Genomic DNA, 17,190 nt, shown 5'->3' with positions numbered 1-17,190 from the left:
CTCCTTCCCGTACCATTTAGTTCGACGAAACTCGAGCCCAAGCGGTAGACATCGACGCGCGCTAAACAGACCAGACTGATGCTCGTAAACAGCAGTTAACATTCAGTCACGATCGTAACGGGCAAAAAAACAGTCCGCGAGCTCGGCTTGTTATGTTTACGTTTGGCGATATTTATGTTTGGCCCAAGTATTTGGTCGCGAGTCAGACTCGCGATATTTATGTTCATATAGAATTATTTTAATCTGCACGCATAATTTGGAACATCTGCCAATGAGCCAATAGAAGTTTTTTAATTTTAATTTAAGTTGCTTGGATTTATTTACGATGTGTTCTTTCCATGTTATTCTTCTGTCCAGGATCATGCCCAGATATCTGACTGAATCTTTGTTTGGAATTGGAATATTAGTTATGGTCACCTGTGGGTAGGATTGTTTTCGCAGCGTGAAGGTTATATGACTGGATTTATTTTCGTTTATTTTGAAATGCTTCCGAGTATTTGACGGAAGAACTGTAGGGATTCGATGACTCATTAGGCTTGCCGGCACTTAGGCTACGTCGCGGCCGTCCTTATGTTTCGTCGTTTTCTCGTAAACAGTCTACGATGCTATGCTTTGTACCGACGAAACCATTAGAAAGTTCTTTGTTGTCGAGGGCCGCTACATATTTGTTCAAAAATAAATCTAAAAAACATAGCTCAATAACATGAACACCCTCGTACCATGCGTTTAACATTCATATTAGATCGTCCGAAAAGTTTCTTTCGTTTTAGAAGGAAATAATGGATGCACAACATTTTCCGTTTTATATTATTTTAAACGCTAAGATCCCTAATTGATGCACTTTGGTATGTTACCATCGAAACAATACACCGAGACCTCAAGATACCCACGGTCAAAGAAGAAATAGCAAAATATAGCGACAGATGTAGCAAAAGAGTCAACAAACACCGAAACCCCCCAATCACTGGACTACTTGATACGACGGACCAGATTCGCAGGCTGAAGAGACACTACCCGCCAGACCTAAACGCTAGATTCAATTAGTTATCTAAATTAAGTAATATTTACTTATTTATAATACTTACTTATAAATTATACTTATCTATAATAAATAATAACTTATTATAAATAATCAGCCATGTCACTGCGCCACGCCAGAAAAATTACTGAAAATTCTCAACGCGAGAATTGATTGTAATTTTAATAAATAAATAAAAAAAAATATATTATTTTACCGAATTACATGTGATCCATTTTGTTCTATCAAGATAAAGATTACAACGTTCGGTTACAACGATGAACCAGTCTACCGCTAATCGTATGCATTCGATTTTAACGATTAATTTGTTTATACGATGAAACATCAGCACCGTGGACGTCATCGATGTTAGAGCCATGGATGGAAGTTTTATACCTTTGTTTATTGATGAATTAGATTAATCTCTTTACTACATTAAAATTCTTGTATTTTATTCCAAAGTATATTTACAAATATCCTTTTCATAACAACACATTTACTCACTGCGGTCACATTTTACAAGTCTCCTTTTCATAACAACACATTTGCTCACTGCGGTCTCTCTTTCCTTTTCTTATTTCTTTCTACTCGCCTAGAGAAATATACATATACGAATAATACGATATACATATGTTATACGTAATACAAAAAATATATGTGGCTAACATATGGCAGAAATGTAATAACTTCATTGACAAATTTTATCATGCGTTCGTTTAAAAATATCTATATATTATTAGGTCGTCCGAAAAGTTTCTTTCGTTTTATAAGGAAATAACGGATGCACAACATTTTCCGTTTTCTAATATTTTATCGATTTACGTATGATCCATTTTGTTCTATCAAGATAAAGATTACAACGTTCGGTTACAACGATGAACCAGTCTACCGCTAATCGTATGCATTCGATTTTAACGATTAATTTGTTTATACGACGAAACATCAGCACCGTGGATTCCATCGATGTTAGAGCCATGAATGGAAGTTTTATACCTTTGTTTATTGATGAATTAGATTAATCTCTTTACTACATTAAAATTCTTGTATTTTATTCCAAAGTATATTTACAAATATATAGTCTCCTTTTCATAACATACGAATAATACGATATACATATGATATACGTAATACAAAAAATATATGTGGCTAACATATGGCAGAAATGTAATAACTTCATTGACAAATTTTATCATGCGTTCGTTTAAAAATATCTATATATTATTAGGTCGTCCGAAAAGTTTCTTTCGTTTTATAAGGAAATAACGGATGCACAACATTTTCCGTTTTCTAATATTTTATCGATTTACGTATGATCCATTTTGTTCTATCAAGATAAAGATTACAACGTTCGGTTACAACGATGAACCAGTCTACCGCTAATCGTATGCATTCGATTTTAACGATTAATTTGTTTATACGACGAAACATCAGCACCGTGGATTCCATCGATGTTAGAGCCATGAATGGAAGTTTTATACCTTTGTTTATTGATGAATTAGATTAATCTCTTTACTACATTAAAATTCTTGTATTTTATTCCAAAGTATATTTACAAATATATAGTCTCCTTTTCATAACATACGAATAATACGATATACATATGATATACGTAATACAAAAAATATATGTGGCTAACATATGGCAGAAATGTAATAACTTCATTGACAAATTTTATCATGCGTTCGTTTAAAAATATCTATATATTATTAGGTCGTCCGAAAAGTTTCTTTCGTTTTATAAGGAAATAACGGATGCACAACATTTCCCGTTTTATAATATTTTATCGATTTACGTACGATCCAGTTTGTTCTATCAAGATAAAGATCACAACGTTCGACAGATTAGATTTTATGTTTGTATAGAAATGAGCTGTTGCAAAACACTGGTCTATAAAAGAAAGACACTTTTCGGACAACCTAATATTTCTTCTTCCACCCTCCGACCTTTTACTCTCTTCGTCCATCGTTCAGTAATAACCGACATAGGAAATGTTTCAAAAAATGTATCAAATATCAAGAAATGTATCAAATGTTACAAGAATTACCCTCTCCCTCGCCCTTTTCCCATTTCCGGAAACGAAACGACTCTCTAGTGTAACTTGTCTGGTTCACTTCTTTGTCGCAGAAGCGGACAGCGGCGCCATCGAGCCCAGCATCAATCATTTCGGAGTGGACGAGGAGGACCATCGTATCCAGGAGGACGAAAGGATCGCGAACCAGACCGTCGCCAGCGATCTAACCGCGGTCGTGTTTCGTGTGCACGTCAACGATACTAACAACGAAACTCCAGTAACGAAAACTATCCACAGCTTTCTCACCGATCACGAGAACCTCGTGAACGTATCGCGAATGGACGAAGTTAGCGTCGCGGAATTGCAAAGGGATCAAAGTAACCTGTTATCCGTCACGGTGTCACAGAACGATGTTCACGAGCCACAACACAATCCATTGGGATCAGACGCAAAGTCGGCAGAGCGCAACAGTTCTGAAAACAAAGTGGAACACGCGAACAATGATTTCGTCTCGTCGACTCGGCCGAATCGAGGAGAAATCGCGTCAAGTATCGTTCCTTTGGAGATCCGGTCGCCTGGTTCCAAGAATGACGACTACTTGCACGGCGTCCAGGTAGACGATGAGGATCTGTCGAACGTGGTAGAGCACGAGGACGAGTTAATAGATGGTTCCAACGTGGACAAATCTCGCAGAGAAAACTCGATTAGGTTTACAACCGTGTCAATCCGTGAGACGATCGTCACGGAGGTGAAATCGATCGAGCAGAAGAACGTCGATGACATCAGAGCGATCTCGTTCCAAGTACCTGCAATTGACAAAGAAGCAGAAGACGCGGACAAGCGACAACAGGATAACGAACACCCGAGAAACGTCATGGAATCAAGGAAGGATCAATCCAGGCCGATGAACAACCTGCTGTTGGCGGGTGGTAAGTCGACGAAGGCGTTTTACGAGATCAAACCGTCGATCAAAACCGAGATGGAGCCCGATCAGCTTAACTCTAGCGGCACTCAGCGACCCTTGCCCGGTAGGAAGTTCGTGCTACCAAGCGTCGACAGCGCCTTTGGCAAGTTCGGGCCTTACTTCGAAGACGGCGATCAGGAGATAAACATCACTGCCAGAATAGGCAGCACTATGCTGCTCGACTGCAAAATCGGCATGCTTGGTAACAAGGAGGTAATTTCTCTTTTTCCGTCTTCTGTTCTCCGCCTTCTCTTTTGTGGTTATACAAATACGGTTGATCTGAAAAATAATGGCTTCATATTTCTTAATTCATATTTCTTATAAATCGTTGTGTAATTGCTATCTAGCAATATTTTTATTAATATCTTGAAGCTGTGTTTGCATATCAAAGTATGTTTTATGAGCATCAAACATTATTTGCTATCTAGGTGTTATCGATTAAACTGATAATACCTGTTAGTCTGTTTAATTTCTTTTATGTGATAATGTACTTGCTCATTCTAGCAATTGTATATGAATTTTTGGATAAAAGACAAGTATCGTTGTTTCGTCTGATTCGAGTCTCTGTAATCACTTCGTATATTCAAAATTCCAATGAATATCTCGTAGAGAAAACATTGCAGCCGTACAAACAGACATAATATGTCAGGGATATTCTCAAGCTCACTTCAAAAATATATCCTTAAAAATCTATTCATTTGTTGCTCGACCGTTTATAATGTTATATCGATGTTGCAAAATCAGAGCTTGAATAAAATGAATGTTTAAGTCTTCATGCATATTGAATGTTTGAGTTAATGAATTAAAACAATATGTCCCGTTACTTTTTAGACAGACTGTATATATTTTGTTACATACAGGAGAAACACGATAAACAAGGGAATCATTGATTTCTTTTTATTATCCCGTGATGAGATGCTTTTTCCGTAAAGGCGTACATACGTAAGATTTGTTTCTCCCTTTTTATTTCCCGTTTCATTCTCCCCTTTCTTCTTTATAAGTATCACATATACATGCATATATCTGACGTTTCATAAAGAAAGAAACTTGAGGAGGAAATACGATAAACAAGGGAAAACGTTGATTTATCTTTATCGCCGCACGGTACGAAGTAATATTTCAGCGAAGATATAGAAAATATTCAAACTGACAAATAGAAAAAAATAGAACGTTGTATGGATGAAAAAATTGGACGTTGCAGAAATTGTATTTCATATAAAAACATTCGATCATATTCGCTTTCACGTAGGATGTTAGAAAGTTAGAAAATTCGATCGTCGATTCGCGGATCTTTTTGGTTGTTTCTCTTTCTCATTTTGCTAGTAAACCAGAGTACGAAATGTTCCGCTTTGTCGTAGCGAGAATTTATCTATTTCACGTCTCTCTGTCACTGTCGTTGCCCTTTGGGGTACCTTTATTATTCCGTTGCTTTTACGAGACGGCGACCGTAGCGGTGGCTGCTGATGCAACTTGCGAAATAGGATGGGCGATGTCATGATGAAAAACCGGCTGCAACGGTCTTGTTATATTTTTATGATCTCCGTGTCGCACGATAAAAAGGTCCCGCGATGATGAAGCGAGATGGAGTGGCGAGAACGTGGATCGATTTCGTGCCTTTCCGCTAGCTAAATTTCCCTTTCACAGCTCTATAACATTCGTTGCATACAATTATAAAATCGAATGAAGGGGAAAATATCGTTATACCTAGAACGCAGGTAAAAATGTTCCACTCGTTAGAATTTTCCTCGTGGTTTGTCCTTTTTATTTCTCTATTTCGTTAAGCCAATAAAGATCAAGTGATAAAATAATGCATATAGATTGAGTAAACATAATGCTGTTGAAGTAAAATATCGGAATTTCATGCAAATGCATGTTGCAATTGAATTAATCGAAATAATTCACATGTTGTTTTGTTGAGATAAAATAAATGTATAATAATAAATATTTTACAGAAGATTGCTACATAAATTCAATCGTTACAATTTCTGATGATATGCAGTTAAAAATGGGAATGGATTAAATATTAGTCGTATTTCTAATTTTTCACCGTCTTCAAGAAGGTTGCGATACAATTAATATGTCTGATATGAAATAGTCAAACAATAAAGAACAAATGAAATAGAAATTATTTCGTATCTTTTAGAGCTTTTCGAAATCGGCAATATTTTTTTGGCAAAAAATCTTTTAATTTACTTAGAATTCTTAATGAGAATTGATTGTAAAATACATACAAATTAAAAAAAAAGCTTTTATTTCACATTTTTTAGTGAATCGATCGATGTTACAGGGTCAATGTAAAATGGTTTTCATTGTCGTTAATAATTATTTATTCCTATCTATTTATTACTTGTTCCAATTCTTAATTATTATTAATTATTAAAAAATAAATAATATTAATAAAGAATAAACCATCCATACTTCGCCACCAGTATTATATTAGGTTGTTCGAAAAGTTTCTTTCGTTTTATCAGGAAATAATAGACTCACAACGTTTTTTGGTTTATATTATCTCGTCGAATTACGTACGATCCATTTTTTCTGTTGAGATAAACACCGCGACATTTCACAGACTTGGTTTCACGTTTGTATGAAGGTGCACTGTTGTAAAAAACACGTTTGCGAAAGACACTTTTCGGACAACCTAATATTTTGACCAGTAATAGAGAAGGACATTGTTATAACTTAATAGTATGCCATTTATCATTTTGCAAAGGAAGTAGGCTTATGGCTGAAAACGAATACACAGAACGACGTTTCCTGCGATGCAAACACGAGTTGAAGATTATACTGAGAAACGCAATTTCAAAACACTCGCCCAGGTTGCTGCTTCGTAATCGTATCGATATCGGTCCAACATTCGCAGAGGAATCACTGAATTAAATGAAACTGATGAACAACAAATTCTGTGCAATTGGGAATAGTTAACAATGAACTTGAATTTGAGAAATTTTGCAAACGGAACCGAGCAGTAGATTACTCCTGGAAGATGCAAAAGGTCTCGTTCCGATAGCTCAATCCAATTTTGAATAATCGATAAACGTACATAAAAGTTGGAATTTTGCAAGAAAATAGTTTAGAAAAAACAAGCGCAATAAAATTTTGTAAATGGATCAGCGGAATAACATGCCCTACGAGATGTAAAAGGAATCGTTTTCATTAGTCAAGCGGTTTCGAAGAAATCACCGAACGAGATCGGTGCGAGAATGTTAGTTAAAAAAAAAAAAATTGTTTACGATGACCAAATCGGAAAATTCTTTTTAACCGGAACAACCGAAAAACATGCCCTACAACATGCATAATAAATCATCCCGATTGGTCAAACCGTTTCGGAGGAATTATCAAACATACATAAAAAAAAAAATTAAAAATATCTATACGTGCTCAAACATAAATATTTTCCTCCTTTTCCGAAGTTGGTATAGTGAAATGTTGCGTTAATCCAACGCTCGTTTTTAATGGGCGACCGATTTTCAAAATTGGGAATGTACCGAAAATAGAGAAAATAGAAAATTTGGAAAATAGAGCAACGATAACGAATTACGATCGTATGTTACGATCACAGCTATTCGAATTTGTTCCACTATGTTAGATTAGAAAGTGTTATAGAGATTCGTACAATGACAAAAACAAAATAATAATAGAAAGCCAGACTATAATTCTTGCTATCTTTCAAGAACAACTATTTCGCTATTATTGAAATATATGTTAGCGTATTCTTCTTGCAAAGACATTCTTGAAACAGTACCCTATTTATTTCGTTCTAGAATTCTTATCGTGTAGTCGGGAGCACTTCCGGTGTCCTAGAAAACGTGGAAAGTTTCTGATTTCAAAAAGTCTAAAAGGTCTTGAAAGACTCGGAATTTCATACTGCAAAGACCTTTGCATCCTGAACATTTTTCGCTAATGTTTCTGAAGAAATTTCGTGAAACTGGATAGTTCTATTAAGTTGGTGCATATGAAATTTCATTTCTTCAAGTAAAACTTTAACCGAATTTCTTTAATGCGGTTGATATTTGACAAAGAATACAATTTCATATTTATAAATGTTTATAAACTTGTAAATAAATGAGTTATATAGATGTGACCTTTCAAACTCGAATTTCAAAGATACGAAGCTTCTCATGTGTTGAAGTAATAACTCAATTACATATTTCAGAACTCAAAGAAATCTTGCGTTCTCAATCTCTACAAGCGTCTCAAAACATCTTTAAGAGTGTCGTTTGATCAGGAAACGACTGGAAAATGGAGCTGCGAGCGAGAACGATTACAATTGCAAACATGATTCGTTTGTATCTTCGCGGTGTAACTGCTCATAAAATGTAAACAACTTTTCGCATCGTAATCAGCTGAGGAAAAAGCAAGCAAGACGAAAACGAGAAGATTAAACAGAAAGGAAAATGGGATGGGGGATGGAAAAGGAGAGAAACGGTCGCTCAAGATCTTAGATGAATTCATATTCCATAGAATACGTATTTCAAAGCCGATTCCGGCGACAATAACAGCCAACAGCGAAAAGAAGCATTGCCTATCGATATGACAGGAAAATATCGAGTGAATTTGTGCGATATTCAACCCAGTGTGGATCTAATGACAATATGAAATGGTCAAAGACTAAAGAGAAAACACTCCACTCTCCTCACTAAAGAAATAAAATAGTCAAACTCGAAAATGAGATGTTATTTAACAATTAAGTTAGAAAAATTTACCAAATGTCCAGCTGGACAAATTGTAAAATACAAATTAAATAATAAAAAAAAAAGAAATGACCAGGGATTTTTTACACGATAATTTGTAGAGGACTTGTGTAGAGGATGGTTAATCGTGAGATTTATAAGACGAGATTGCTTGTTGTTGAAACCGTCGAGTATATTTAAAATAATAAATAAATAAGTATACAGAGAATATTCGCTGAGACGCTCGTACTAGTGAATTTGCTAAAGACAATGTAAATCGTTGTAACTCGTTGATAACTGATCGATACTCGACAGATACTCATATTAGGTCATCCCATAAGTTCGTGCCGTTTTCGAGCGGTTATATGTTATTTTTTTTAAACACCTACGAATGTCTACGTTGTCTTAGGTATTTTCAGAACATTTGACATCTCTTGAACTGTCAAACTTCGTGATTTTCCAACAAGATCCCGAATTTTATCTTTGTCTGTCTGAGAAGGACGCCCGGAGCGTTTCTCGACTTCTAAACAGAAATTCCCAGCTCTAAAACGTTGAAACCACTTCCTACAGGTGCGAGATGAAAGCGCATTTTCTCCGTAAACAGCACATATGTTTTTCGTGGCAATTGTTACAGAACTTCCTTTCCAAAATTCATATAACATGAGATGTCGAAAATGGATACGCATTCCACTCCTGATTTTTTACTGTTAGAAGTCACTGTGTTCACTATATTACGATCTCATACCCACGAAAATCTGCTCTAGCCTGTTCTCGATCAGCTAAGCTCAAGTGCATTGGTCCCTTATAGCCGTATGTTTATAAATCGACACATGAAATGTATACACAAAAGTCGGTACGAACTTATGGGATGACCTAATAGATACTGATTCGCACAACTAATTAATAACTGATACATAACTGAACTGGTAACTCTTACGATCGCGTCCATTTACTTATACTCGTCGGGGGAGAGTCGGAAAATTCAAATTCGTCTTTGTTCGACGGTTGCACGCAGCGGCGATATTGTTTTGTCCAAAGTTTATTTATTCTTACATTACGTGTATCCTAACGATATTGATACTCCGAGGCAAAACAACAACATGATTTTAATTGTCCTTTAGCTCGTGTGCCGCTACAAATTTATCGTATTAATAATGTTAGTAAATTGACAAAATATAATTTGTAGGCTATATTTTGCTGTTGTACAGGGTGGTTGGTAAGTGGCGGTACAAGCGGAAAGGGGGTGATCCTACGCGAGAAAAGAAGTCGAAAATATAGAATAAAAATTTTTCGCTTGAGGCTTTGTTTTCGAGAAAATCGACTTTGAATTTTCGCTCGGTACGTGTGCACTTTATCACGTCTCGTTATAACGGATCTCACTGTAGATCGTTGTCTCGATGGAACAATTTAAAAAAAAAAGAACAAATTAAAAAAAAAATTTTTTATTCTATATTTTCAACTTCTTTTTCACGTAGAATCACCCCCTTTCCGCTTGTATCACCATTTACCAACCACCCTGTATATCAAATAAGATAATCAATGTCCTGTAATATTTTTAACTGCAGTAGAATTTATTCATACTGAAAAGTAATATTAGTTCAGCTTGTGTCTGCTCCTGAAAATATTCGTACCTTTTTCTCACCATCCATTCCGTGGATGTTGGAACGGTGGTTTGATAATTGAAAATGAGTTATTTTCTATACCATAAATTTGCTGATAAAAATTTCTTCCAAACGCTTTAGGCACTTTTACTTAATCAAAGCGTAAATCTCCTATCTCTGTAACTTAATTCAGAATAAACGGAGATGAATGGAAAAAACATATCAATTAGCTAGTCCAATTTACAATATACCTTGTCAAAAAATCATCTTCTATAATTCTGTTAAATATGAATCATCCAAGAGCCACTTATGATTTGCCTTGGGCGCAATAACCATTCATAACGTCAAGTTAGAATAAGTAGCGTTACGTGGAATAGTGTCGAACACTTTTCTTTAAACCTAAAGACTTGTGAAACTCTCGGAGATTCCATATTCATTATGAATTCCGCAATCGGAAACGATCGCATGTGATTATCGCGTAGTTTATTGTATTTCCTGAGCGCCATTTAAGCTCGTTTGCAGTTGATTAATTAACAAATCCCGTTTGAATTCCATAGGACATTTGCATAAAACGTTGTTCGTTTAATGGCGTGTAATTTTACCGCGTTTTCACGTAAATGTAAACGGGAATGATAGCCACCGACCTATTATCGAGCGTGATTGGCTGGACGCGTTTGGCGCGACGTCGACGGGGCGTTGTTATTTGATCGATTGGCTCAGCCATTCGCGGTACCATAAAATCGTATCTCTTTCAAAAGGAAAATCCCATCGTCAATGTTATTATTTTACAATGGACTATGGACAATGGTCCATAAAAGGGTGAGGCGTTTGGTATTTACCGAAAAGGTAACGCGAATCCATGTTCGAAAAAATGGTAAAAATGTTTTTACGCTTGAAACCTTACCGTTTGAAATTTGACATTATTTAATTTTAACATTTCAGTCTAACAGATTGAATTGAAAAATTTTATATCGAAATTTATATGTAAAAAATCTTGTCGAGGTGACTTTTCTCTTTTCTGTTTCTGGGATACGTGCTGAGTCACCGTGGCTAGATGATTGTAAGATTTGCTTATCGTGCTACACGTGCCGCGAGACACCATGACATCGGGTCGTCAGCCACACGTACATATTTCTTAACCCTTTCGCTTCGAGCGCCGCTTGTCACGTTTTTCGTCACGTCACTCATATCTATGTGACGAGTATACTTCCGTGGGGGCCGTCACCCAAATATGGATGACGCTTTTCTTGATCGAGTTAATTAAATATAGGATATTATATGTAGGATATACAACATAAAAGTATTAAAAGCACATTATACCATACTTTTTATTAATTTATATTCTGGATAAAATATTACATTATGCCATATCGTATGGTATTTATTAAAACATTCCAAACATATTTGAGGTGATTTTGGGCACTTCAAACAATAGTTGTAGACTTCGTCATCATTACTTTCCTCATTTTCAAATATATTTTCACGCTGTCTACTGAACATTTTGAGGATGAACAAATCACTGATATACGTCTCACAAGTATGCTTCTCGACTAAATGAAAGATCTGAGATATCTGTCATGAGATCCCTCGGAATACTCTAGTTGGAAAGCTTTCTCCATTTCAGAACTAAATAATCTTTTGTTTGCAACGAATCGAAGGCGATAAACAATGAATTCCCGTTTGTCGCTCTATTTAGCCATGCTGTATTATGTGTCGGCGCTTTACATTTTTCGTTGTATGATACAATTTTTGGGTTTAAGCCGCTGGGGAGCGGAGCTTTTTTATGTATTTTTTTTTATTTTTTCTGTCCTGAAAACTTGGTCGCAAAACAGGACGAACCGGCATCCAAATGATGCATATGCAAGTGTGATCTGTAGTCAATAATATATTTTTTCCTTATCGGCTGAACATTTTCTGTTGATTTTATTGACATATAGGATTAATCGCTTCTAAAGTTACGCATTGTTGAAACAACATGAAAACGTTTCACGCAATATATTTCAAACATCCAAACGATAGTATACTGTTTCATGCTGAAAAATCTGTTAAATCCATTGACAGTGAAACGATATTTCATATACGGTTCTTGCAAGAATTAGCAATAGATCGGCTTAAGGTATAATTGTCAATCTGTTAAAAATTAGAAATCGTGGGTTAGAATTTTCTTTGAAAATGTACTTTTAGGAATAGTTTAGACCCTTTTAAAATGTAAGAAATAAAAAAAGTAGTATTATGTCTGAAAATGGACTAATCGATTCCGAGGAAAGTGAAAATAATTTCAACCTGCCTAAAAGACGGCGAAGAAATATATGCGGCACATCAGAATCGGAATCGGAGTGAATTGAAGATAATACCAAGGACACCGATTGCAATGTAACATGGACATCTAAAAATTTCAAGCCAAAAATCCATCCATTTTCCTCAAAAAATTCGGGAGTAGGAAAGAAAATACGCAGATCCTCACCAATTATAAATTACTTTGAGCTATTGATTTCTGAAGAGCTCGTACAGTACATTGTAGATGAGACAAATTATTATCGGACTCAGAAAAATTTAAAAATATTGACATTCTCAAAAATAGCTTAGAAAATTATTTTAAAGAAAAACAAGAGAACTTTTATCGAGACGGAATAATGGCCCTAGCAGAAAAATGAGAAGAAGTTCTACAACCAGAACTACCTTAACATATGTAACATCTCGAAAAACGGCACGAACTTAAGGGATGAGCTAATAACAATATCTTGGAATCCAGGAAAATACGACAGTAGACGAACTGTACTGTTTTTTCGCGTTGTCATTGTTGATGGCACGTAATAAAAAACTAACAATACAAGAGTACTAGACTAAAGATAAATATTTACGAAGCAGTATTTTTGGCGAAATAATGTGCAGAGATCGCTATCTTTCATTTAAGGCTTAGGAAAACGTTTACACAGCAACCACGCACACTGTGCGTATTTCTGGCGCGCGTTTCCGTTCAGTGACAGAACTTCGGTGAACTGGACTGCCGAAGCGAAAGGGTTAAAAATCAATTTGATAGAAACGATCAAATAAGAGCACTTAAACTACACTCGTAACACTCACCGTAACTGCTAAAATTCGTCGCCAAACCTAATCTAGTTGCTATCAATAGATCCGATGGATGTTACTTCTATAGAAGACGTGGCACTAACACAGCTAAAATATCCATTTGAAAATTTGTATTTCAGTGTTTATATTCGACCAATTAAACATATTTGGCTGGCAAAATTGAAATATTTGAACTAAAGAATCCTATTGTTAGGTTTATTTAAATGTAAATAATTGCTTAACAAACCGATGCACGAAAAAATTTGCAAAAGTTCCTTGAAATTATTTAATCAAACTATAGAAACGCTTCCTATTCTCCGATTTCGACGAATATTGGATATGCGTAGAAATTAATATTTTAAACCAGTGTAGTGGTACCGGCAGTTTTTCACGAATATCTCGGAAACTAAGCGTATTCAGCCCTTATATATACAGCAAAAAGTTGTTAAAAATATCGACCTCTACAGCATATCCAAAGATCATCGAAATTGGAGGGTGGCCAGTGTTTCTACAGTTTCACCTATTGTTTAATTTTAATATTTGAATTTAACTTTGTGAACTTAAATATTTTAATTTTGTCAATATTTGTATTTAACCAATTAACCAGGTAACTGCGTTTGACGAGTATACACATCAAACAAAAACTTTATTTCGATGCGTTCGACGTGAATACTTGTCGTTGCTTGTATTTATTTACGTACTCCATGACCTTAGCTCATGAGAAATTTCTAAAACTAAATTCAGCAGTTAACACGTTGTCGACAGGCAATTTTACTGAGAATTTATTTCATAGCACCGGCTGTTATTTCGTAATTGGATGTGGAAGTAAAACAATATAATAATAAATAATAAATTTTATAAATAATAAATTTTTTTATAATAATAAATAATAAATTTTGTACTTTAATAAATTTTATTTATTATTCAACTTTAATATTTCTTTTTCTCTACGAGTTTTCTGGTTTGGCCCACCAATATCAGTAATCCAAGAAACTTCTTTATTTCATTAGTGGTAACTTCCATCTATGGTGCCGTTTTTGCAGAGGTTTTATGTAACTCTTTCATTTGAGAATGGTACAAATTGATTTGCGTAACGACTAAATAAAAAAAAAAAACAACTGTCAAAGGATAAAGCCGTTATCTCACTGATAATCGACGCATCACCAAATTCAATAGTTGCACCAGGAATGTTTAAATAATTCTGTAAACTTGGTGAGATAACATGTTCGTTCCACTCTTCTTCCAATTCGTACTGATTCTATCTGATTCTATTATAACTATCTGATTCTATCTGATTCTATTATATTCCTTTTTTGATATTTTGGTGGCCTAATATCAGATTTACTATCTTCTGATACAGTATCATTTTCCAAGCCACCACAATTTGATTCACAATCACTTCAACAATCAGATAAAACATCCGCGTATAATTCATTGAAAGATTCTTCATTGGTTCGTTCCGTCATCGTTGACATTTTTTTACAACAAAGCACGCAACTTGACTGGTCTTATAAGCGAGAGAAACAGCTTGAGGTATGCTGACCAACAATTGCACTGTATCATCTCTAACAGTGCACTGAGAAAACGACGCTGATGCGAAAAAAAGCGCATCACAAGTTTACTCGTAGCTAGTCGGCAACGTTTGGCCATGAAAACACCAGTTAAAACACTTTGACTGCCACGTTCGTCATATATGACCGGCCACGGTTTCTCCTGTGACGCCACGGTGGTCATTGGTGACCGGAGCGCTTGAACTTCTTACAATTGTAAAAATTGAATGAAAATTGACAGTTAGGGCATTTTGAATATAACCGATAAATAGAAGATACTTTGAAATAAAAAGTGCGCCATTGAACAATTAAACATTCTTATTAGAACATCGATAAAAAAAATGAGAACAGATCTTGCATCTAACGGAATATTATTATAAACACACCTTAGAAAATAATCGTAAATGCTGCTTTACAATCGTATAATTGAAGTTAAAAGTGTGAACATACCTTACTATTATATATAGAATGAGCAAATACTGTTTACTAATATCTTGTACACGTTTCAACAATATATTCTGGAGGTTTTGCTTATATATAGCCGATAAATAGAAAATACTTTGAAATAAAAAGTGCCCCATTGAACAATTAAACATTCTTATTAGAACATCGATAAAAAAAATGAGAACAGATCTTGCATCTAACGGTGCACTGTGTTTGCATCTATATCTTTGAGGGGTAATCTACGAATATTATTATAAACACACCTTAGAAAATAATCGTAAATGCTGCTTTACAATCGTATAATTGAAGTTAAAAGTGTGAACATACCTTATTATTATATATAGAATGAGCAAATACTGTTTACTAATATCTTGTACACGTTTCAACAATATATTCTGGAGGTTCTGCTTATATATAGCCGATAAATAGAAAATACTTTGAAATAAAAAGTTCCCCATTGAACAACTAAACATTCTTATTAGAACATCGATAAAAAAAAATGAGAACAAATCTTGCATCTAACGGTGCACTGTGTTAAAACACTTTAAACATAAATGTGGCTCATCGATACAATCTGGACGATAGGTGGTCACCTTTTTGGTCCGATTCTTAGCAATTTTTGATCCTGACTGTTTAACATTTTTTTATAACACCCTCTGCAAAATTTTCGTGCCAGATACGCTTGCTCTTCTTGTCGTTGCATTCCGTGTCGCAATCTTTGTCGAATAAGTATGTTTGACGGCTCTGATGAATGGCACTGTGTAAGCTGCATTGCGAGTGTCATTCTAAAATCTGATACCTTGATTTTTGTGTTTGTTGCTTGTTTATAGAGTATAATCGCGTTCGAAATTGATGTATTTAACAATAACTCTAAAGCTAATTTGATATACCACTTGAGAGTTCTTCTATGTGATGTAGAATATGCTATCATTCGATCCGATAAATCTACAGCACATTTTCCTCTGTTGTGATCTACCACTACCATTGGTTTATCACAAACATCATTTTTTTGCGGATCTGTACCATTTCAGCCGAATGTTTCGTCGAAATCATAACAATGTCACGCTTGTCTCTTCATCTTACTATTATATATAGAATGAGCAAATATTATTTACTAATATCTTGTACACGTTTCAACAATACATTCTGGACGGTTTGTTTACGACGAAATAACAAATGCGAATGGTTTGTTGAAATAAACGAAGCCTTGTTATAATGTGTCGCTATCAACTGTTACCAAGGTACCACGGTGGTCACCCATGACCACCAATAAGATAAACGGTCCATTGGGGAAGAATATGTTTTACATCATCAATTTATTATTATTTTGCCATTGTATGCTTTGGATAATAAAAATACTCCCGTGGCGTCCTCAGCGAAACATGTTATTTTGACGTGGCAGTCAAAGTGTTAATCTGTTTCAGTCTTCGTCTTACTGTCAGATGATATTCGTGATCCATTTTAAACTTTCCAAATGTATACAAAATCGCCCATTATCAGTAACATAATACGTAATAAAGAAAGTTATTTAGCAGCAGTTTCGTAACTGTAATGTAGAATTACTAACTCGAGTACAAATAACGTGATTGTTAAAAATTAATATAGGTCAGTAGCAAGGAAAGAAAATAGAGTATGTTTCATTTCGATCAGTTTTGTAACAGCTGAGAAATAGCTTGTACGCTCCCACGTTTGGTAAAGGTCAAGCAACCACAGGTATTGTTCACGTCGTGTTTGTTCTAAAATCGAACTCTTTTTTTTATAATTTAATATTCTTTGTTACGGAGAGCAATCTATTTATTTATTTATTTATTATTGTTTAGTCCGTGCCTTTCGACTTTGGACGAATTTTCGGTTTTACAT

The 17,190-nt window shown here is 35.0% G+C and overlaps 1 protein-coding gene across 1 annotated transcript in view; it reads left to right on the top strand.

The window, feature by feature from the left end:
- LOC117212447 overlaps positions 1-17,190 on the top strand; it is a 401,448-nt gene that overhangs the window by 308,034 nt on the left and 76,224 nt on the right. The window contains exon 5 of the mRNA XM_033457305.1: positions 3,143-4,206. Within this exon, the coding sequence (XP_033313196.1) occupies positions 3,143-4,206 (1,064 nt within the window). The remainder of the gene's footprint in view (positions 1-3,142; positions 4,207-17,190) is intronic.

This window comes from Bombus bifarius, unplaced genomic scaffold (assembly GCF_011952205.1).
Source record: "Bombus bifarius isolate JDL3187 unplaced genomic scaffold, Bbif_JDL3187 scf7180000008297, whole genome shotgun sequence".
Taxonomy (NCBI): domain Eukaryota; kingdom Metazoa; phylum Arthropoda; class Insecta; order Hymenoptera; family Apidae; genus Bombus; species Bombus bifarius.
This window is presented reverse-complemented; position numbering and strand designations above follow the sequence as displayed.